We start from the raw sequence: 23,727 nt of genomic DNA, 5'->3' as shown, positions 1-23,727 counted from the left end.
TGATTAAATAGTACCACGGAATGGCAGGAAAATACTTGTATGCCACATTCTTGTTAATAAATTCCAGTATCCTGGTCCTTTTTTTTAGCTGTGGTGCATTGTCAATCTTTTAGTTTCACTATAACTCCCATCTCCTTTTATAAGTACTTCATCCCTGTTTTTATTTGTGAATGTCACTGTTCCTTCCTAAGTGTAATACTTCTCATGTTTTGAAATGAAATTCAGTGAGAACAAGTTATTAATGAAGGTATTGAACATTACTGATCAATGACAGCTCCTGTTAAGCCCATTAAATCCTTTTTTTCCTGTTGGACATTGAGCCATTGATGACTACTCACTGAACACAATTATCCAACCAGTTGTATACCCACCTTACAATAGTTTTCTATAGACCATGTTCTTTAATTTACTTATGAAGATGTGAAAGACAGTATTAGACATCTTATTAATGTCAAGGTATATCATATCCACTGTTCCCCCAATCCATTCCACAAGGTCTGTCACTTTCTCATAGAAGGACATCAGATTCATATTAGGTCTGATTTTTGTCTGGACAATCCATATCGCTTATCACCTTCTTATCCTTTAGCTGCTTATTAATTATTTATTAGTGATAAGCTCCAATATTTTTTCCAGCTATCAAAGTTAGAATGATTTCTTTATAATTCAGTGGGTTTGCCTTTTTTCTTTTTTTTAAATATTGCTCTCACTGGCTTTCTGGAACCTCCTGTGACCTCAGAGTTCTCCAGGATAATAGTCACTGGCTCAGCAATTGTATTAGCTAATTCCTTGAGTGCTCTAGAATGAAGCCCTCAGACCACTGATTTGAAAACATCCAACTTAGATAAGTAATATTTAACCTGTTCTTTCTGTAACTTACCTCTCTTTTCTTGATAGTAGTTGTACTGGGCATCTGATAGTTGGCCTTTCTTCTGAAGACTGAAATAAGAGGCATTGAAGCCCTCAGTTATCTTCACATCATCCATTATTAGCTTTCCTTTGCCAGTCAGTAACGGTTTTACACTTTTGTTTTTCCTCCTCTTACTGCTTATGTATTTTAGCTGGTATCTCGGCCTTTCTGATTGTATCCTTGTATGTGTGTACTGTATGGTTAATACTCACCCTTGGCAATAGGGCTACATTTGCCCTTTTTGTAAGATTGCTTTGTAAGGATCTTTGTAGAAGAGCTTATGACTTAAACAAGCAGGTCCATGACTGAGCTCCCTACCTTTGTTTCACAGCATGATGCCATGCTCTTTTGTCCTTAATGTTGTTTCATAAAGGAGTAACTGATTCTCTTGGACCTCCTTTTTCCCTGAGACCTGCCTATCAGCTATCTGAATTGGATCATGGCTGAAAGAGACCTCATGAGATCATCTAATCCAGTCCCCTACTTAAACCATCCGAGTCCAGTGTCTGTCTAACCTGCTCTTGAAAATTTCCAGGCCTGGAGAATTCCACAGCTTCTTGACATGACTCGTCAAAGTTCTTCCTAAGCTTCAACCTAAATTTCCTCTGCTGCAATTTGCACTCATTGGTCCCAGTTCTGTCTCCTGTGGCCACAGAGAACGGTCTATCTCCATCCTCTATAATTGCCTTTCAGATGTTTGAAAACTGCTAACAAATCTTCCCTTAGTCTTCTCCAGTCTAAATATCCCTACTTCTTTCAGCCTGTCTTCATAAGTCACACCTCCCAGGCTTCTAATAATTTTTGTTGCTCTCTGTTGGACTTCCAATCTGTCCATATCTTTCTGTGAAGTGTGGGACCCAAACTGGACCTATACTCTAGGTGAGGCCTCAGCAGTGCTGAATAGAGTGGAAGAATCACTCGATAAATCCAGGATGCCAACTGATAAAATGCCAGATAAAACCCGGCACGCCATTAGCTTTTTTATTTTTTTCCCACAAGAGCATACCATTGGTTCACATTTTGCTTGCAGTCCATAAATAGTCTGTGCACTTTTGTCTTCACCTGAGGAACATGAATTCTCTAGTTCCGTGATCACTGTCATTCAGATTGCTTCCTATCTTCAGGTTTTTTTATCAGCTTCTCTCTGTTAGAATACCATAAATTGAGAAGATCCTCCCCCTACTTGGTTTCTCTACTCTCTGTGCTGAAAAATTGTTTCCAGCATAGTCCAAGAGCTTACAAGACAGTCTGTGCAACTGTGATATCTCCTAACAGGAATCATAGTGATTAACTAAATAATGAACTGATTACGTGCTTCAGTTTGTTTTAAAAGTGTTCTCTGTCTCCTTGTCATCTTGGTTTGGTAGTTTGTAGAAGCTGGATAGTTAAGGTTTTCCTATGTTTGTGGTACAGAATTATGTATTTGTAACACTTGCATCATCACAACTTACTCCCCTTTGGTATTAATACAATTGTTGCATTTATCTGGACCACTAAAAATTAAGGCAAAACCTCTTTTTCTCTGCTGGGGTCCCTAAGCAATGCCCAACCATTTCATTTTTGCAGTGGTGACCTCTCTCGCTGACCCTACTATCTCAAATCACAATTTCGTAAGTGGATATCTTCCTGCTTGGCCTCCACATTTCTTTCATTAAAACACAGGCAACTTAGTTGAGTAGCAGACTGTCCTGTTAACTTCTCGCTATGTGTGCACCCATGTTTTGATCTCCAGGTTGCATTTGTGTTTGCCTTTTTGACTGGAAGGATATGTGAGAAGACAACCTGATAATCTGTCTCCTTTATCTTCATACCCGTAACCCTTTTGGTTTGCTTAGGGTCATATCTGGCAGCATTGTTGGCGAGCAGCATGTAGTAGTAGTGAGAAGCCCCCAGGTTATTCATTCATGTGGATTTCCAGGTGTCTGAAGTCACGAGATTTAAAGCCAGGAACCATTGAACCAATCTCATTGGACCTGAAACCCCAGAATAGGTATTCTGCAAGATGATATATTTTTAGAAGCAAAACAGATTGGCATGCTCTTGTTATTTTACGATGCCCAAGAAAAGAATGTGGTTAGTAGGACATCCAGTCTTCAGATGTTTCTAGAGGATCAAAGTTCTTAAGAATTGGGGAAATTTCCCAAATATCTCCAGATATGAGACTCTTTTAAAGACAGTGGTACCCTTAGTGATTTAAATAATAAGTCTTCTTCTGTTTTGTGACAGTCCAACATCAGAATATTTCTCTTTCATCCACAGCTTGCAAATGTTAGCACTTTAACTAGCATCTAAAAGTGTTTTACAAATATTTAATTCTAACTTCCAATTGCCAAAGTATTCAACAACAATACTTTAGTTTGTAATACTTCAGGTGCATTTTTATCTGATTGTCATTAACTTGCTTTCTTGGGATCATAAGTGAATGAGTCATTCTGGTTGAAAAGTCATGTTTCCATTACAAGCCACTTAGTTAATACCATTTTTGTTTCAGCTAGGACCTTTTTCAGCATTGCAGGTAAAGTGCCCACTAAAAGAAAATTTGCTGTGCAACAGTGTTAGGTCTGACTGGCTGTTTGTGTATGCTCTAGTTCTGTTTCTTAATAAAAATATCCATTATCAAAACCTGAGCAACATAATATGGGAAAGTTGATTATAAGAAGTTTTTCATGCTGTAAGCCCATGAAATCAAGGATCAAACTAACCGTCATCAAGTTACTTTTGTACACATATGAATTAACAATAAGACACTTCACATATTTCTTAGTCTTTGTTTTTGGTTTTTTTGTTTGGAAGAGAAAAGTTTGCAATTGTTTAAAGAATTACAGAATGATATTGTGCTTAAAACAAAGAGGAAATGTGAACACTGTTTATGCCCATGTAAATTATAACAGGAATAGAAAACTATGATACCAAAGTATTTGTGATGATGTGGATAATGCCGAAGTATTAGTTTAATTTCAGGTAAACTAATTCAGATGTGTTAACTGCTCTACCGTGCTCAAGAAACATTACCATTATTGCTGACATAGTATGGTGATGTACAATTCAAGGTCCTGCTTCATGCATGGCTAAAGATGTAGCAGTTTAGTTGTATATAGGCTCATGCACACATAAGTTGCATTGTACCAGCTCCTGTGTACTCCCCTACCCTGTTTAAAGCCATTATGAATGTGCATTGTCCATACCCTGGTGATGGGGCATTTCATGCATACTGGGTATCGTGGAAAAATGCTAACTAGCGGGATATACTTGTTGTTTATGTATTAAGTTTATCAGATTCTGGGTTTTTTTCCTACTCTTCAGTAGGTACTACACAAAATGATGATGATAGCTTTTTACAACAGTTCAGCTTGAAAATCTGAGCAAAAAGTGCAAATTTTGTGGCTTTTGAAAATAAATCCCCTGATGTGCGCTTCTGTACAGACAGCTGCTATGAATTTGTGTTGGTATTTCTGTTGTGTTAAAGAATAAGCATTTTAAAGCCAAATATGACAACTTTAAGGTTTAAAGAAAACTTTTTTTTCTTGGAGATTTTTTTTTTTTTTTATTCTGAGTGTAGGAGAAAAACTTAAAGAAAACAAAAAGAGGTTTGTTTGATGCCCCAGTACAGTGTCTCTATATCCTTTGATCAAGCCTTGAAATATATTTCCTTTAGGAGGGCCTCAGAAATGAGAACCAGAGATTGAAAAACAAATTTAAAAAAATAGGTATTTGAATAAAAGCTGTTTTGCTTTTGCTTTTCAGCTTTCCCAAGCCAAGTCAGGAAAGCTAAATCCACACGTACATGTAGAATATGAGTGGAACCTTCGGCAGGAAGAAATTGATGAAAGTGATGATGATTTAGATGACAAGGTAAAAATGAATTTTGAATGTTTGAAATGGGTTTCCTGGGAGTTGTCAGGATTTGCTTATTTGTGGAAATGTAAGAAGTAATTTAAAGTTTAAGATGTAGTTTCTATTTAAAGATTTTCAAATAATGGGGATATATAGTTCTTTAACTGAAGTAGGTATTCAGAAATACTAAAAGAATACATAGAATGTATCTTTAGTAGAAAGGGTCTTTGGTTGTAGCCATGTTGGTCTAAGGACATAGGCAGGCAAGGTTCTTTCGGTAGATGTGATATCTTTTATTAGACCAACTGGGTAGTTGGAAAAAAGTTCTTAGCAAGCTTTTGCGCTCCATCACCCTTCGTCAGGCAGAGGTGGACTCTGCTGGTCTGAGACTCCAGGGAATGAGAAAAGCTAAAAGTGTGGTAGGAGGTCAGTGAAAATGTAAATAGGTAGAGATAAGCAAGACAACAGGAAAAACAGGGAAGGGAGAGGGGAAGAGAGCAGAAGGGGAAGAAAAGGTCAGAAGGAGACAACAGAGATAAAATACAAGGTGGAAAAGAGGTTGTTGTACAAAAGGGAATAGTTGGAGATCAGAGGAGCAGGAATGAGAGAAGCTAAGAGGTGTGATGGGATTTCAGTGAAGATATAAAAAGGTAGAAATTAGAGAAACAAATGGTAAAGCAGGGGAGGGAAGGGGAAGAAAACGGTAAAACGCTCTTTTTTTACCTTGTATTATTACCACTGTGGTGTTTTCTCCTTGTCTTGCTTATCTCTACCTATTTACATTTTCACTGACAACCTACCACATGTTTAGCTTCTCCCATGTCTTGGAGTCTGAGACCAGCAGAGACTCGCTATGCCTGAAGAAGGGTGATTGCACCCGAAAGCTTGCTAAGAACCTTTTGCCAGCTACTCAGTTGGTCTAATAAAGATACCACATCTACCCAATGAACTGTGCCTGTCTTTAGCATAAAGTTATTATACACATTTTAAAGTTGGTTGGTCTGGGTATTTTTAATTTCAGTTTTTAAAGTTTAACTTTAAGAAGGAAGTGAAATTGATCAATACAGTTGCTGTCTTTTGCCCCAGTGTTTTCCTCTCATTTGAAATCAGTAATGTTTAGCCAAAACAATTCGTAGTACCTTTTTGTCTTAAGGACTTACAGAAAATGTACTGAACAAAGATTAGTTATTGCAGAAATAATCCTAGGTGTTTTCATGAGGGTAAAAGGAAGGAATAGAGAGAGAGCAAAGCCTCAGGCAGGAGGAAGGAGGTGTACAGTCTAATGATTAGCGTGCTAGGAAGGGCTGGGTTCAGTTTCCTGCTCTGCAGTGGACTTCCTTTGTGAATGTGGGCAACGACTCTGTGCTGTCAGTTCCCCAGTTATAAAATGGGGATACAACTTACCTACTTCACGTGCATGTTGTGAAAGGAAATATATTAAAGCAGCAGTCAGCAGCTTACAGCCATGGTCTGGATCTGGCCTGTGGTGCCATTTGGTCTGGCCTGCAGACGTGGGGCATTGGCACCAGTTTTCCCCTACTGCTCTGGGGAGGAGTGCCACCCCAGGGAGCAGCACTGGCTGTGGGTACTTTCCTTTTGCCTCCACTGGGAAAAGCAGTGGTGGAGGCTAGGTCCTAACACCTGTCCTCTCTCAAATCTACCTCTGACCTGATCTGGATCACACTGGCCCACAGCCTTAAAAGGATGCAGATGACTCTATTAAAAACCATAGGAATTGTCCATTGCTCCCGGTAAGGGGGACCATGTAAGTACTTCAGAGCAGAAGACTGGTCAATATTGAGGGGGGGGAACCCTGTCAACTGCCAGAGCAGGAAACATGCCAAACAGCTTGGCCTGGAAACTTATTTATATACCTCAGTAGCCTGTGAGAGCATCACTTATAACACTTAAAGTAAAATCTGGCCCCACTAACATTAATAGGAGTTCTGCCCTTGACATGTTTAGACTTAATAGGTCATTTAAACTGAAGGCTTACTATTATCATCTAAATAATACTTTAGTGAAAAAATATTGAGATGAGTAACTTAACGTATATTTTTACATGTATGTTATTTGTTTTAAACCCAGTAATCTAATGGGTTGTCACTTGTTAATGCCAGAATTATTGATCTCTCAGTTTCAGAGGAGTGGGAGTTTCAAGAATAAAGACGCTTTAGGAGCTTTGACCTAAATTGTCAAACCAATAAGCAAAGACACTATATTAATATCTATTTGCATTCTTACATAAACTTTTTAGCTATGTTAACTATTTAGTTTGCTATGTATGCAATCTATTTTACACTGACACTAATGTAAATAATGGGAGACTATCCAGACTCTAAAACATGTTTAATGAATATATAAGAGCTTTCTATTGAATCCATGTTACAACATAATTTTTTCTTTTTGCCCACAGCCTAGTCCTATAAAAAAAGAACGTTCTCCAAGGCCCCAGAGCTTTTGTCACTCTTCCAGTCTTTCTCCACAAGACAAAATGTCTCTGCCTGGATTTAGTACTCCTAGGGACAAACAAAGACTCTCCTATGGAGCCTTTACCAATCAGATTTTTGTCTCTACAAGCACCGATTCACCAACCTCTCCAACAGCAGATGCTCCTCCTCTCCCTCCTAGAAATGCTGGAAAAGGTACGTCTGTTTCACACATTTAAATGGAAATCAAAATGATTTTTCTGTTTGTCATACCTAACTAAACATGTGGTAGCCCTTAAACATTTTGTGTGTTCTTCCTCCTTTCTGAATTTTAATTTTATATAGTCTGCATCTGGAAAACATGAATTTTGCAGTGCTGAAATAAAGACCTTTACAATTATATTATTTTTCACACCCTTGTGATCGTAACAAATAGAAACCAAAATACTCTTGGCTAAAATGAAAATGGCTGATTTATTCCACTTAGCAGTAATTCTGCCCAGGTTATCCTGGGTTTCTTGGTTATTTCAGTAAGGAGATCCTAGACTTGAAGCCAAGCCAAAATCCCAAATCTGAGTCCCTCAACATTTTGGTAGCTAGTTGAAAGTACTTCAAGTTGCTGTTTGGTGCAGCTTCAGGCAGAGAAGACAGAAAATCAGTAGTGGAAGCCCAAGGGAACTTCCAGATTGCTGGTGAACTGCCTGTCAGTGCTAACACCCCCTCCCTTATAACATGTCAGGACTTCCCCATGTAGAACTGCTGGAAGTTAGTGAGATGGAAGAAGGGTAGAAGGAAGGACTCAAGCCATTCATCACACATCCAGCGTTCTAGCGCATATGTAACTTTTCTGAGCCTGAGGGTTTTAGGCCTTCACTAAGGAGGACAACCATTACCTTTATAGAATTTGTCCATGAAGAACTGTGAGTTTGTGCTAACATTGCGTAATGTTCACCATCTGCAAGTAACTTTAAAGCCATAAGATACTTGTTGCCTTTTTTATTATCTTTTGTAATAGTGTTTCAAAAGGAAGAGGACTTAATTCTGAAGAGTTTTCAGATTTGATGTTTTACATTAGTTGGTAACAATGACTTACTAATCTGTCCAGTTATTTATACAACACCTGAAACTTGGTTGAGGGAATATGAATAATCTGTGGAGTAAAAATAGTTAGCTTTCTTTTATTCAGGTAAAGCTAGTCTTAAAGCTTATAAAACCCCACATTTTTTCACTTTTTTTCTTTCCCGTAACTTCTGAACAGCCAAACTTTGTTTTTAAACTGCACTTGTAAACGGGGGAGAAAATGTACTCCATGGCTTAGAGCCGAAAACAAACTTTCAACCATGATTGAATTTGCCCAGATGAATTACAGACCCCTGATGGTAATTTTATTGCATAATTTTACATTTAATTTCCTTGGTTTTTATATTGGTTTCAGTTCTCAAAGGTAATGAAGAAAGGCTCTCATTAAAATGCACAGCATACATGGATGAAATACACTCGGTTAATTTCAGAGAACAGCAATTACATGATTCAGATGCCATGCTTGGGAAAGAGTGTTCCACCAGCAGCATTAGTCATGTATTGGTGACTAGAGAGTTTCCTGAGTTGTGGTTTTTATACAGAAATGTTGCCAGTTGACTGACTCCACATCTTTGTTTATCTGCCCAATTTTTTATATTTGCTCATTTGTGAGAATTTGGGTTTCTGCGTCGGTTTCACTTGGGGGCTCATTCATATTGGGAATAAATATGCACGTTGACCTTCCTGTTGGCATAATAAGACTCACAGTGGTAGGATCTGAATCTTCAGGCTGTTTACCTTAATGATAAAGAGCTTGTGTCTCATATTTCTATGTACACTTCAGTACACTGGAAGAACTCAGTGACCAATAAAGAAAATAGTATCTTTGTTTTGAATGTTAGCTTTTGTGATAGACCTAAGGCTGATTCAGGAAATTTTACTTGCTTAGAAAATGCGCTTGAAGTCTCATTTTATTTTATATCCATGCTTAGATGCCTTCATTAATCATGGCTCAGAGGAGCAAAGGAACAGAACCATAGGCCACATGGAAAGGGGAGTTTTCCTTTAGGTCCTATCATAAGGCAGTTTGTTAGGAGCCAAAAGCCAAACAAAAAACAAACACTAAATTATTTAAAAGAGTACATTATTGTGCCATGGAGTGTGAATGCACTTTTCTGCTGAAAAACTGTGACATGCAAACTCTCTTGGACAATAGGAAATGTCATATTGAGAAACCGGACAGGGTAAAGGTTAAAGCCTCTTTGCTTCAAAATTGTCCAAGCAGTATAAATCTGCTAATGACACCAGACTTCTTCTCTGGTGACATCAGGTGCACTGTACTGAGTCTGCTTCCATGGCCATGTCCATCAATATAGGTTTAAATGGGATCGTAAAGAATTTTACGGATTTAAAACTATCCTTATGGGTTTTTGATTATGAAAATCATTTGGACACTATCAAAATAGTAGTAGAATAAGGGCTAATCTAACACTACAGGTACTTTCCAGTGTTCAAGAATCACTTCAGAAGCAATTATGAACATACTGCAATCTGTCACATACCTCATTCAATTTTTGTTTTTTAAATTACTCTGTTGAAACTTTCTGAACAAAATTAGACCTTGGTCCCCTTCCCTCTCACACTGTTAAGAGACCCAGGCATGGAGACTGACTTTTCATGAGATTTTTTTCTTTCTTTAGAAAGAATTCATGGAGTCACTTCAGATCCTCTAGCTTGGCCATCTCAGACCATAGCCATGTAATTCCTTTCAAATGAGCTTGTATAATAAAGTGAGATTTTTGTTTTCCATGCTAGACATGGAAATATGTTAATATCCTGAGTGCCCCATATAAGGGTGAGTAAGAGAAGCATTCAACCCATAAATGACTTTGAACTTATCCCTCCCCTCCCCCTTAAATCCAACTGTATCGGCTCCTGCTCTGTTGTGAGGCCCCAACAGCTACCATGGGACCCTGCTAGAGCATGGAGCCAGTCTATAGGGGGCAGTTAGGCTTTGGGTTCTATTTTTTAGCAAGTGGCTTAGCTTTTGAGGAGTCTCTTAATATTGTTTTGTATCCTTTGGGATATAAAATTTGAATAAATCTTTTTTCAAAGCATGTGATGTACTTAAATGAAAACACCTCCCTTTAGCCCTCTGTAAGCTGGCTTCATTCGCCAGTGAAGTTCCCTGGTAGCAAGGTCCCATGGTGTTTGCTGAGATGTCACAGTGGAATGGAAGCCATCAAGTCTGAACCTTGTATGGGGGAAGGAAGGTAAGTTAAAACATTTATGTACTGAACACCACTTTTGCCCATAGTTTTTAGTGCATTTGGTGTCTAAAAATTAATTTGGTTCATTTTAAAATTGTATGTATAAATATTATGCAATCTTTGAGTTTGTGCGTGCACTTGTAAGGTATTGAAAAGTTTCTTCATGTCTGAGGTAAGCTTCAGTCTTTAGTTGGGTAGCCTTTCCTGTAATAAGTCCTAAAATCTTAAAACTCCTCCCCATGCATTTAATTTAGGAAGAAGGGCATGTTTACTGTCCTTGTCTTCGTAAGAAACTTGTATCAATTGTCGTAAATTTGTTTCCTTTTTTTTCTTTTTTTCCCCCCAAGAGTTGGTTTATTTTATTTCCGCTAAAAGCAACTACGTATTCAGCATAAGCTAAACTGAAATCAGTCTGGTTTAAACTGAGTAAGTTTTTCCGTGCAGTTTTTTTAGGCGAGTTTGGCTAAAGTGGTTTAAAATTCTCCTGGCTCTGCTCTCTTGAGAAACCCACAATGGATGTGTCTACATGTGTATTTAATGTGCACAAATAAACTCTGGAGCTTATTGCGCTGGAGTTTTTTGTTCCCAGATGCACTATTTGAATGTGTGCCTGGGAGCAAAAACCTCCAGACCATGTTGCTCTGGAGTTTATTTGTGCACAGCACGTGGAGCTTGGTCAGAGCAGCCCGGGCTGGCAGGGGGCTGCGGAGGTGACGTTTTACTGCACAACTCATTTGGCGGCTCTTCAGTAAGCGTCTCATGTAAATGCACCCAGTTTTATAACCGTTTGAAATTCAACCAACTTTATTTAGTTATTTAATTTTTTTGCACAAGTCTTCAAGCCTCCCTTCTGGCTTCATATGTAAACCAGTTTTTGTGACGTTTGTCAGTTTTAACAGCCATTACTCTTAAGTAATAATACGGTACAACACATCTGTTTCACTGAGCTTGATTAAACGTTGTGCAAATGTATGTTAGAAACGTGATGCTCAGGGAAGTGTTGCACCTGGGTCTTTTAATTCTGTAGAAGTTTGGGGGCAAATCTGAGCCAGGTTCCCAACTTAAGGTGATACTGAAAATAACTAACATGGTTCTGCCTGTTCCCATCAGAAACTCATTTAGACTTGGCCATTTGGAATCTGGTTTGATTTTAACCTTCTGAATTTGTTTCAATACCAAGCGGGAAACAGAGCAGGGCACATCCATCTGTAGTGCAAATTTTACAGCTTTCATTTCAGAAGCCCCTTCTTTTCATAGACCAGCTCGATCTTAAAACTACTTAGTTTCTTGTCTCCATTACTGCTATGGGAGGAGTAGCCCTGGAGTAACCCTGATGTCCTGGTTAAGGGAATTTCCAGCCAGTTTAGACTTATTTATTCTTGGGGTTTTTTTTTTTAGCTTGAAGAGCTGTTTTCCATGGTGTTTACCTCCGTAAGAGGGGAGGTCGCCTTTGTTTTGCTGTTCTAACCAACCAAGCTCTTTGTTTGCTGTCATGTGCTGGATTCTCACCTTTATTTTAGGAGGTCTTCTTAGCTCTGGTGTCAGTTTGAATTACTCGTGAACATGGGGGACCAGAATTGTGCACTAAGTTGCGGACACTCTCACCTCAGTCTTTCTTGTACAGTGGCATTGACATTTAGGTTTACTGGAAATATTTTATCTGATGCATTCTATGAATCACATTTACCTTTTTTGCACTCGCATCAGTCTGGTGCCTGATAATTGCCATGTAGTCGACTAATAAGAAGTGAAGGAAGACCTGAATATGCTACTTTTCAACTGATAAGCATTTAGCGTCTAGCAAAAATTCTTGTTCATTCCTTCAGTTAGTTGTCCCGCCTTCAAGGTCATCTGATTCTATACGACCTGAATGCAGTATGACCTTTTTCTTGACTTGTGTGTATAACTATGAAAAAATATATATTCTGACCACACATGGTAGTTTTGTGTTTTTTATATCTTGTGGTTTTGGTTAAGTAAAACAAGCTATTTTGCCCAAACAGCATATTTTCCAATACCTTAACGGGAAGAGAAGCTTAATTGCAAACATGTATTCTCACATATTCATGCATGTGAACAAATTCAAAATATCAGTGCTAATTCTACGTCTTGACTCACATTTTACCTGGAATATTTAAGTGGTGACACTTATAAATACAGGGTTATAGCTAATGTTAATGTGCAGCACAATGCTGAGGCTTTAAATAATTCTTCTAAGTAGGGTCTTTGTGATCCCTGGTTCTCTAATACTGGAGATAAAACTGAGACAAATAAGAGAGAAGGTCTTGAATGAATGAAGCTTCTAATCTTACCAGTGAACAATGTTATGCCTCTCATAAATTTAAAAAATAAGCAGTGTTTTATGAAAGTACCATTTTTAACACAAACTTACTTTCCTTTGCAGTACCGGTCCAACTATTAGCTGGAATACTGGTTCTTCCATTTCTCTCATTCAGTGGTAAAAAACAAAAAAAAGTACCTTAGGTTTTCCCACTTTAAAAAACACACTTTCTTGAATGGTAACAGCTTTGCATGTTGTACTAGTTCACAACTTAATAGAACCTATACTAACTTCACAAAAATGGAAGTACAATGCACTGTTAATTGCAGACCTTTTGCAGTTCTTTAACTAGCCACACAATGTTTTAATTGCTGTGTATCTGAGGCAGTTGAATACTTTTAAGCCTAGATAAATGTTTTAGCATCTTAGGCCTTGCTACACCCTATGCTGCACAAATGGTTACTGGTGTTAGCACTAGCTTGGAGTTTAGAGCAGCCACACCCATAGTCTAGAAACCTCTTGCTGCCCCTGCCTGCACAGCTGTGACTTGCCACTAGAGGCCTGGTGAGCAGGGGCAGGACTAGGAGCCGTAACCGAGTTACCGCTTGAGGGCTGGAGAGCCAGGACAGGCTTCTACCCCTGCTGTACAGGCGGGTATGAGAGATCCTGGGGTACTGGAGGACTTCAGCTGGGACAGCACGTCTGTAGTGGGGCAGAGGGCACACTGTAATGTAACAGGAGCTGAGTAGTGTGGATCAGAGAGAATCCTGCCTTGGAGTGGCTTAATTTTGAATCTCATAATGAGTGCTTAAAACTACTTTAAGGTGTTATTATGTGGACAGCACAGAGGTTTCAAAGCTCTAGGAGCCAGCCAAAATTACCATGCAACAAGGCCTTTACCCCATTAAAGGTTGTCTGTTTGAACTCTTGTAATTATGCAATACTGAGAGTTGCTAGTTACAGCATAGATTCCAATACTTGGATCAGCACTGAACACGGGATCATAGATCTCCGTATCCTATCACCCGGTTGCTTTTCTGCTGTTCTGAGAGCAGTTATAGCTCTGAACATGTTTGAAGGCTTGCCCTCTGGCCATTGTTTTCCTGTAAATGTGCTTCACTGCTTTAAAGAGAAGATATGTTGTTCAGTAATTAAAGCAGGAGAGTGTTTACAAGGGCTCCTGGGTCTGTGAGCCTGTTTACCCTCTATACAATGGGTAGACTATTACTTACCTTACAAATACGTTAACAGGCTTAACAAGTGATTTGAAATCCATGTAATGGAAGCAGGGTTTAGGTTTGCTATTGCTGCTGTTTTATATGGAGTTCAGGTATTATCACATGAATATTTGAAAGCTGTAAAGTGTTAAATGTTTTAAGAACCTCCTATGGAGTCTCTAGACACATTAATATCATGGGATATTTAAAATGTGTGCGTTTCAGTATGATTCTTCCTAATGTTTTAATTGTGCAGTGCTGACAAAAAAGAGATCTTATTCATTTTGGTTCTGAAGCTTTTTGCAATGGCAATGCAGAGCACTGTCCCGAGTTTTGAGGACCTTGTCTGTTTTTAATTTGTTTGAAAAGAAATTTCTAATTACTGTGATGTAGATGGACTGCACTTCCATGAGGCAACCGCTAGGTGGTGGTAGGGTGAAATCGTTAGATCATCCATTGTTTGCAATTGTTATAGCATGTAAGCATCTCTGCAGTGGAGATTTCAAACTATTAGCACTTTTCTTTTACCCTAGCATACCACACAAATACGTTTCTTACCTGTAGCTTTGATATTAGTGTGAGCAGGAGCACAATGAATATTGAAGTCCTTCCGGTTTATGTATTGAGTTGCTCCTAATTAATGCTCCTAACCTTTAGCTTTAGCATACATCCTTTCAGACAAAATGAAGGTCTTCTTTGTGGTACGGGTCCACAAAATCCACAAAAACCAAGGGTCAGAGTGCCAAAAGGGTCTTCAGTTTTGGTGGGAGAAACCTTTTTTTAAATTGCGTTAAGCTTTTAAAATGACGTGGAAGTAACCAAAGTGCATTAACATATTTTTTGCAACAGATTCTTCTTCTGTAACCTTACTTTTAATTCATAACATTCATTCATTTGGGAGTGCCCTCCCAGCTACTAGTGCAAGTTAAGTCTATTTGATCACATTTTATCTTTTTTCCTTCTTTAGCTTTTAAAATGACATGCATTTAATCTGTTGCAAAAATTCTGTTACGTAATCTGAATTGAATTCAGTTTAATCTGATCTATAGCTTTGAGAATATTTGATTTGGGGTGAGAGGGTTAATGAATTGGCAAAAAAAAGGTGAAACCCAATTTAAAATCACTTGAGAAAATAAAATTGAAAAATATCACTTTGTTCAATATGAAACAAAAATATTTAGACAGAGGTGCTTTTTAGGTACATAAAGGAAAAGGAAAGGTATGTATGCACAAAACAGCTTGGAGTAGTGCTGCTATTTCCCCTCTTTCACCCAGTTGCTCAAAAGTTAGACCAATACTCTGATATTCAATTCCTTCCTCTGTTTGAGGAGATTTGATCCCACACCACCACCACCCAAAAAATGGCCTTGGTCACAAGATTGATTATAGGATATTCTGGGCTGGAAGACTGAGAAGAATCTCTCTTGTTCTACTTTGAATAAATATTTCAGCGGTGGCTCAAGTAGGAACTAGGCTACACCCTCGTGGGTGTCCTAATTAACCAGGATAGTCATTTTCACTTGTTTGTTTGAAGAGTTCTCCATTTTATACAACATGGAAGAGGTTCCAACAGGACAAATTAAGAAAGGCTTCACCTGAAGTACCCTGTAGGCTGATAGTTAAGGCCCATATCTGAGAAATGAGAGACTGGTTAAATCTCTCTCCTGGACCAGACAGAGTAGATGTGAATGTAGGTCTCTCAGCACCTGCAGCTTTGAGTCTAGTTGTACAATTTTATTTTTTACCTTGAAAGTATTTGTCAAGTTCACAGCTAGTTTTAACATAAATGAAAATGCATTTTCTGGGAGACTGGTGTTTGCCAAGAAAAAAGATATATAGATAGATTGATATTGGCTTGGTTTGGCTTGCATTACTTTAAATACCTTTACAAATGTAGATACACGTGTTACAGTGCCGGGGTTTTCAACCTTTTTTAATAAGTGTAGCCTGGGGGGGAGCTGTTGAGCAGCCAGACATGGAGCAGGGGTGGCGAGTGGCAGAGCGGCATCTGTCTGGCCCTGCTCTCGTCCCACCCCGGCCCTGCTCCTGTGAGGCAGTGGCATGGAGTGGCGGCGCTCCGTCTCGTCCCCATATACCCCCTGTGACCTTTCAAAATACCCCCGGGGGTACGTGTACCCCAGTTGACAACCCCTGTTATAGTGTATGTATGCAAGTGTAGCATAGTCTTGGTAATTTTCAGTCTTGTTAGCATGCTGATATATGATGTTTCCTGGGAAGTGAGGAGGCAGTGCTACTTTTGCATGCATGTCATATTGCAGGGATCACTGATGACGATACTTAGCTCTTAAACAAGATGCCACAGTATTTAAATTCTGTGCAGTATTGTAGGCTCAGAATTTAGGTTCAGAAGAGGTGGGACAGTTCAGAAGAGGTGGGACAGTATTCAAATGGGTTCTCTAACTTTAAGGCCAGATCTTCCAGTAAGTGCCAGGTGGAAGTCTCTGTGGGCACGTCTCCACATGCAGGGCTGTGCGCTTGCAGGGGCACAAGTAGCAATGGCACAAATTTGTGCCACTGTTTTGTGCCACCTAGCTTGCACCTGCACACGTGTTTTGATGCATAGCAAATTGTCCCAGGTAGAAGTAGGGGAGGCTAGGGCCAGCACCTGTGTTGGCCACAGCAATATTACGTGGCGTCCTGGTGCAGCAGGGGTGCAGATCCAGGAGCACGGAGCCTGGCTGGCAGCCAGAGCGTTGCTCTGGGTGGCCGTTCCTTCATATGTTCTGGCACTCACTGTGCACACATGTGCCGCACTGCTTTTTCTTCGCAGCATTTTTTTTATGCTACCAGGACCTTCCGCTAGCAAAATTAGCTCCCATGCTGTAAATTTGCAGCATGGGGCACATTTTAACATTGCAGGCATGCAGTTTGGTGCTGCAGAGAGGTTTGCAGTGCCACACACCACATGCGCCTGAACATCTGGATGTGTCCTGTGTGTCTCGAGTGCTGCAAAAAATATCTGCCCATGCAGTATTCATTGTAAACTAGTGGCCAAAAATACATTGTTTGATTAGCTGCTAAAGATTATCTGGAGCCATTCTAAACAGAGATGGGAGTATGCCTGTTTTATAATTACGAGGTTTAACACTTTATTATGCCCTATAAATGTGAATTTTTCAGTATATTTAATTCACCAAAAAGATACTCATTACAGAAAATGAATGTAGGTTGGGAGCCTATTTTTCAGCCATCAAGGAAGGTTTCTAAAATGTTAGTAAAAATAAGAAGACTTAATTACATTAGCTATTATGATGCTCCATAGTTAGAGTACTAACAATATACTGAAAAGTGAAGTGTCACTTCTTTCTGTTGTGTATAAATAGTGATTCTTAAACCTACTTCTGGTTGATCTTAAACCACTTCCTAGTTTTAAGTTTTAAAAAATGTGTGTTTTTTTAACAATGCCTAAAATTTAAAAAGCCCACAGTGATTAATTGATTTCAAAATGTACCTTCGTATGTGTGTGTCATTTTTTTTTTTTGTCTATGATCCCACAATTAAAATGGCTAAAAATGTGATGAGTGTGTCATTAATCCCATAGTGTTTTGGCATGGCTTATTTTTGTTTCCAGCCCTTTGCTGCACTTTACTGTGGTGTGACTGTGAATTCCTCAGTGCTGTTTGGTGGTACACATCCTGTATTCGTAAGAAGCTTTTTTTTTTTCTTTTCTTCTTTTAATTTTTCAGGTCCACCTTCAACACTCCCTCTAAACACTCAGACCTCTAGTGGCAGCTCCACTCTTTCCAAGAAGAGACCACCTCCCCCACCCCCTGGACACAAAAGAACCCTCTCCGACCCACCAAGCCCACTACCTCACGGACCCCAGAGTAAGGGCCCAATTCCTTGGGGTGAGTTTTAAAATGCAAAGGGAATTTAAAAAAGAAACCTGAATGTAGCTGATATGTCTTTGGTTTGTCTTTGTCAGTGTTGTCTTTCTAATGTTGCTACAATTTAGTGGCAGGTCTGATAAATGAACAATTCCATCTTTTATTATGTCACCAGACTGTCTTGCTGTTCGCTGTACCAATCCAAACCCGTGCACTGTTTATAACCTTCTGCCATTAAGGCACAAACTCCCAATGTTTTTGTACAACAGGACACGTTGTTGATCAAAACTTTATAGAAACAGTTACTACATTCCTGTTCAGATAGGCATATTCTCTCCTAGTGAATCCTGGCTAACCCAGTCAAAATGCTTTTGGTCACTGTAAATCCAGGCTTGTCATAACTGACCCTTTTTGAGGATTGTTTTTTCCTTAAAGGCAAGTCTCTGAAGAAATGCTTCTCCTTTATTTCTACCGGTCCCAGAACACCATGTTCTCCTTTAACCGTAGTAAATACAAGAAGAAGTGGTTCAAAGCAAAATGTTATGAGCAGTAAGCATTTGATACTGCTGCAAATATGCCCAGAGCAAAGTATTTGTCTTGGGCATTTCCAAGTGAACATTATAGACATCCCCAATTTTTCATCTGCCAAATTCAGTTTTCCAAAAACAATGAATCTAGGGTCTATGTGATGCTGGTATGTACCCATTCCAGTGCGCAGGACTTCCTTGGGTCCTTTTACATTGCAGCTTTAAATCCAAAAATCGTTGAATAGATCAGCTTCCTCTACTAAAATCCCATAACTGTCCTATAGATGTCCTGATATAAATCTCCTGAGAACCTAAAAACACTATAAATTACCTGACCAATTTGAAAACATTTAGGACTAGGCTAGTTTTAGACCTGTTTGTGTGTGTGCCTCTATCATCTGTATTTGAGATTCAGACCAGGTGTCAGCACGAGAGAGGAAAAAAAAAGTTTCAGTGAAAACAGTAGTCCTGTTCTAACCAAGAATATAATGTATACCTGTTCGTTGCATTCGGTATGGCCTGCTCCTGAAAACATAGCAAGTGAGAGAGGTTTGCCATATGCACAACAGTTTTGGGCTATTTGAAAATAAAGTGAGAAGGGAATTCCCAATCCCAGGGACCATAGACAGTGTTATAGGCCTGAATCAGTATTGTCAGTTTAAACTGTAGTTATTATGTATGTATATTATAACAGTGCCTAATGGTCAACCAAGAATGAGGTCCCATTGTGTGACATGCTGTGCACAAACAGTAGTGTGCGGTCTCTGCCACCAAAACCTGACAGTGATGACAAGATAGACATGGGGTATGGAGAAGAAGTATAATGCACGAGGTGAGTGAAGAGCATTATGCCGGCAGATGCTGGTCAGTGCCATATTTTGGTGGTAGCCTTGGTTAGACAGCTTAGGGAAGCAGGCAGGGGAGAAGAGGGGTATGTATAGAGGGAAGCTGAGATGAAGACTGGGAGAAGTTTGAAGCAAACTGGTGGTCACCACAGGGCAAAGAACAAACTCAAGTTAAAAACCCCCTGCTATGGCTACCCCTGCAGCTGCTCCTACGGGCAGGCATTTCTGATTTGCTCTGCTCTGCCTTTCTTTTCGTAAGGCCAGAAGGGGGAAAGGGAATCCATTATCTGGGTCATTGTGCCTCGCTGTCAGGGGTGCAAGAATAGTGTGGACCTGAGGAAAATCTCAGGGTTTTTGTGCTGTGCTGGCTGAAAAGCTTAGACCTCTGAGGAGAGAGCTGAAGTGCCATTCTAGCCTTCCTGCGCACAGGAAAATGGGACTTTGCACATTCCTTTTTCCAAATAAGCAAGATTGCACCATGATACCATCAGCAGCTTCCCTACTAACAGCAGTTGCCTCTGGCCCCAACCTTTGGCTATCCACTCTGGTTTCAAAGAAGGGTAACAGTGCAATCAATGAGTGCAGATTTGGAAATGTTTTATTTAAAAGAAACCAAGTGTTTGAGTATCATTTGGCTGAGTCTTTAAAAATAAATGAATTGAAGATGAATGCTTAGCATTTGTTCTTGACATCTAGTTTTTTCATCCATGTACGTCAAACTTTTACAGAGGAGTGCGTACATATGTTTTAATTCAAAGTATTTTAATCTTACAGCTGGAATAAGTGAGGGACAAAGGTTATAGACTTACCCAAAAAGAGCTGTGAATCTGTAGCAGAGCAAGGAACATAGAAAAAGCCCTGTGTTGGTTCTGTATCTTACCCAGTAGATATTGCTGCCATTAAGTGCTTTTTTAATTTGAGCTGAAAAACTTTCTCCTTCCTTAGATAACAGCAGAATTTAAAATCGTTAATGATGTGCATTGCCTCTAGTGTTAGTAATAGAAACAGCTTTTGTACAGGAGACAGAAACCTGAATTCAAGCTTGTTGGGACATACTAAAGTGTGTGTATGTTTGTACTTTCAAGTATGCTGTATATGCTGTCCGTGATGTCAAACAGACTGTGTGGTATCTACCTTAAAACATGTATGGCCAGTTCTAAATTAAGAATATTTTTACAGATCATAACCTAAATGAATTCCTTCTCCCTGAATTTTGACCAAGAGAATTTCCCCGACCTTTTAAAGCTAGGATAACGTTAGTTGTAAAATGAGAGGCTAAAATGCAATGAAAAGTGCTAGTAGTAGGAGTGGTGCCGCTCACAACGGTAGAATTACCAGTAAATCAGATTGAGAGCCTTTCAAATAAATCTATGAAATATCTACATGGCAGATAGCAGTGTGGTCCAGAGTTAGCTTAGGTACGGCAAGCATCCTGGCCACAGCATTGCGGAGATGAGTGCAGGCTAGTTTATTCTACAGTCTGCTGTGGCTCAACTCAAGCTAACTGTACTCTGCAGTGCAGTCAGTACCTTTGAAAATGTGCCACAAAATTTGGAAGTCTTTTGGGATTTTAAGGTCTGTTAAATGGGAAATTAAATTTTCACTTGGAGAAGGCGTTTAATTACAAGAGATGGCATTTGCATTCAAGGTTTGGGATTGCTGTCTGATAGCTTAATCTTTCAAAGCTAGTTTCCATCTTCGCATCTTTAATAGGCTTTTTTGCTAGCCTCTTTGGTGCTTAAACTGCATCTTACCTGTTAAGGTTTCAAGAAGACCAATTTTTGCTTTACATCTGACCAAATAAGTAGTTCAAAATACTCCAAAATTGTTACCCAAATTTAATTTGGACCTTTCTGCCATTACTAGGAGACCTTTGTTACATTAGCTATTGGGTCCTACTGGAAAAAATGTATACAGTCTTGGCACTGGTCTTGTTCTGAAATATATTTAAAATAAATGAAACTCATGAAATGCTTTGAATCAGGTATTACTGAAGGACTTGCATTCTGTACTTGAGTTTTGAGTGCAGATGATTCCTTGAGCAAAGACCATTCTCTCTACTACTGTAAGTTGAACAGGTTGCCTTTCAACAGCTCTCAGCATAAAAAAGGGCTCTTCACTTGGGATGTTCTGAAATCCTTCATAGCCCACCCCTGGCTGGGATACTGGGCCCCCAGATCCATTTTTGTGAATGGTAGAATGTATCCGAGGGCTGAGCGGAGCCTAACTGCTGCTTTGCGGTTAATAGGACTTTTAGCCCTGACTTAATGGGAAACAGTTTAGACCCATGCTGAATGAGACCAATGTCCCATCCACATTGCTAAATATGTTTTATTGTTTTTTTCTAATCTTGATGCTCTATTTATGTACTGTCACTAACTTTTTAGTCTCCATGTTGGCATAGCTATTATTGAGCAGAGAAATTAAATTTTAATAAATTTTTTGCTGCTATCCTTTTATTGATCCTTCCATTTGCTAGGAATGGAAACGTCAATCTCAGTTTCTTTGTGTAGGAAGCACATTACTACTTAGCGTGTATCATTAGTTGTCAGTTTAGTAAATTCAGCCTCTGTAGAATTAATTTAACAGTTTTTTTGCACCGTGGGATCTAGTCACATTAGTCTAATTCTTTTATTGTCAAATTTAAGGCTTGTCAGAAATGGCGTTACAGAAAGAGGATTTGATCGTGATAAGGGCTCCCAAATATAGAAGGCACTCTTAACTGCAGCTGCACAAGTCTTCGTGATGCTTATGATTAATGGAGGGGAAGCGCTCTGTTAGGAGGTCTCAGATGTGCTGACTTCATTTTTGGCTTTCACCGCCTTCTGGCAGAGTTCAGTAAAACCTGGGTTTTTTCTACATAGGGAAATTAATTCAGATTAAAATGGAATATATATTTAAAGAGGAATAGCTAGTTCTGATTAGTGCCCTATTTTCCAAAATAGATTAAGATAATTGGAATAAGGCAATCTTAATCTGGAATAAGAACATTCACACAGGGAGTTATTTGGAAGAGTTGGGCTAATGCTGTAGCCATGATGGTCCAGGAAATATTCAAGAGGTAACAATGCAGTTGGTCCAGTACAAGAGACATCCTTGCCTCTCTCTTTATCTGGAAAAAAGTATTCTGGGGTACTTACTATGTAGACTACCCTTGAATATATACCTACCCCTACAGAATCAGCATTTCCTAAGTAAGCGCTAATTTATAATGGGTTTAAAAGACTGTGTACTTTCTAAAGGAAGAAGTTGATTTTTTTTCTTTATTTCACTGTAGCGCCTTCCCATGAACTTAAGGGGAGAGTTTTATATAGATTTTTTTCCAGTTTCTGCAAAAATTAACTTTGAATTCAAAGGAAATTCCCTGCAATGCTGGCTGTATGAGGCTGGCCTTTTTCCCACTACCAGCAACTGTTGTTCCAAATACACTGACTATTAGCTCGTTTATGCATACATGAAAGTGAAACGTTCATTCGTAGTTTCATACATTTTAAGATTAGCGGGGACTGTATGATTATCTAGGATGGCCTGCTGTATATGTTACACAGGCATGCACGCCACAAATTAACCTTGCACTCTGCCTGAGTGTCACTCTGATCCCCTTCCTCTGCCCCATCTGCTTCTCTGCCTTCTGCTCCCTGCCTCCTCTGCTGCTCTGCTTTCTGCACTGTCTCTGCCCTGCCTTTCCACTCCCCAGCCTGCCTTGTACCACACGTGGAAACTGCCCATGCCACCTGTAGTATGTGTCCTGCAAGTTGGCCACCTCTGGTTTATGTAATGATACTTACTCTTATATGTTAAGGTTTTTTATCTCTATTAAAAATGCAAATAACCTAATCATTTTTGCCCCTTAGGTAATGATTTGGGCCCATCTTCGACTAAGACTGCAAACAAGTTTGAGGGGATGTCTCAGCAATCAAGGTAAGATTTGTAACTGTTTGTGTTTGTTAACGATGGGCTTGAAAATCCTTCCAGATGTCGCTGACATGTGAATCATGAATCATCCTTTACCAAAATAGACCCTAACTAGCCCTTGTCTATACGTTTTCTAAACATGTTTCCTACAGTCATATTTGCAGAACTGAAACACTGTATGGTAGGGATGAACAGTAGCAGCAAATACTGCGGTTGCATCAAAATGGAACACAGAAATGTTGTTGCACTAGGTTCTGATCCAGGCAACCGTGAACTGTACACTCGCATCTTCTGACATTTAAACTACTACATAATTTGATCATTTTTACTAAGCAATGCTTCTTGCCCCTACTGTAGAGTATCAAAAGGTTGCAGATCACTCATTTGAGGTGGAGCCTATTTCTGTAACACAGCTGACTTGAGTCGCATCCATTTTGCCTGCATCGTTTCTCAGCCTGCCAGGGATAAGTGTGAGGAGATATGCTGTCTTTAACGCTGACTGTTCGTGCCAGTTTAGTATCTTCCCCCTTCCCCTTCTGTAACAGAAAGGATAGTAGACTACTGTCACCGCGAGCCAATGTAGTTACTGTGTTGTTAGCTAAAGGGTTAGACGTGCTGTGGCTCTGAAAGG

General features: G+C 39.4%; 1 protein-coding gene across 3 annotated transcripts in view; it reads left to right on the top strand.

Moving 5' to 3' along the window:
• ASAP1 (ArfGAP with SH3 domain, ankyrin repeat and PH domain 1) overlaps positions 1–23,727 on the top strand; it is a 296,405-nt gene that overhangs the window by 255,630 nt on the left and 17,048 nt on the right. For all 3 annotated transcript variants that reach the window (XM_090040654.1, XM_090040655.1, XM_090040656.1), the window contains 4 exons: positions 4,655–4,762; positions 7,161–7,389; positions 17,669–17,830; positions 23,036–23,102. In XM_090040654.1, the coding sequence (XP_089896780.1) occupies positions 4,655–4,762; positions 7,161–7,389; positions 17,669–17,830; positions 23,036–23,102 (566 nt within the window). The remainder of the gene's footprint in view (positions 1–4,654; positions 4,763–7,160; positions 7,390–17,668; positions 17,831–23,035; positions 23,103–23,727) is intronic.

The sequence above is a fragment of the Crocodylus siamensis genome, chromosome 3, assembly GCF_052110815.1.
Source record: "Crocodylus siamensis isolate JL-2025a chromosome 3, ASM5211081v1, whole genome shotgun sequence".
Classification (NCBI taxonomy): domain Eukaryota; kingdom Metazoa; phylum Chordata; order Crocodylia; family Crocodylidae; genus Crocodylus; species Crocodylus siamensis.
This window is presented reverse-complemented; position numbering and strand designations above follow the sequence as displayed.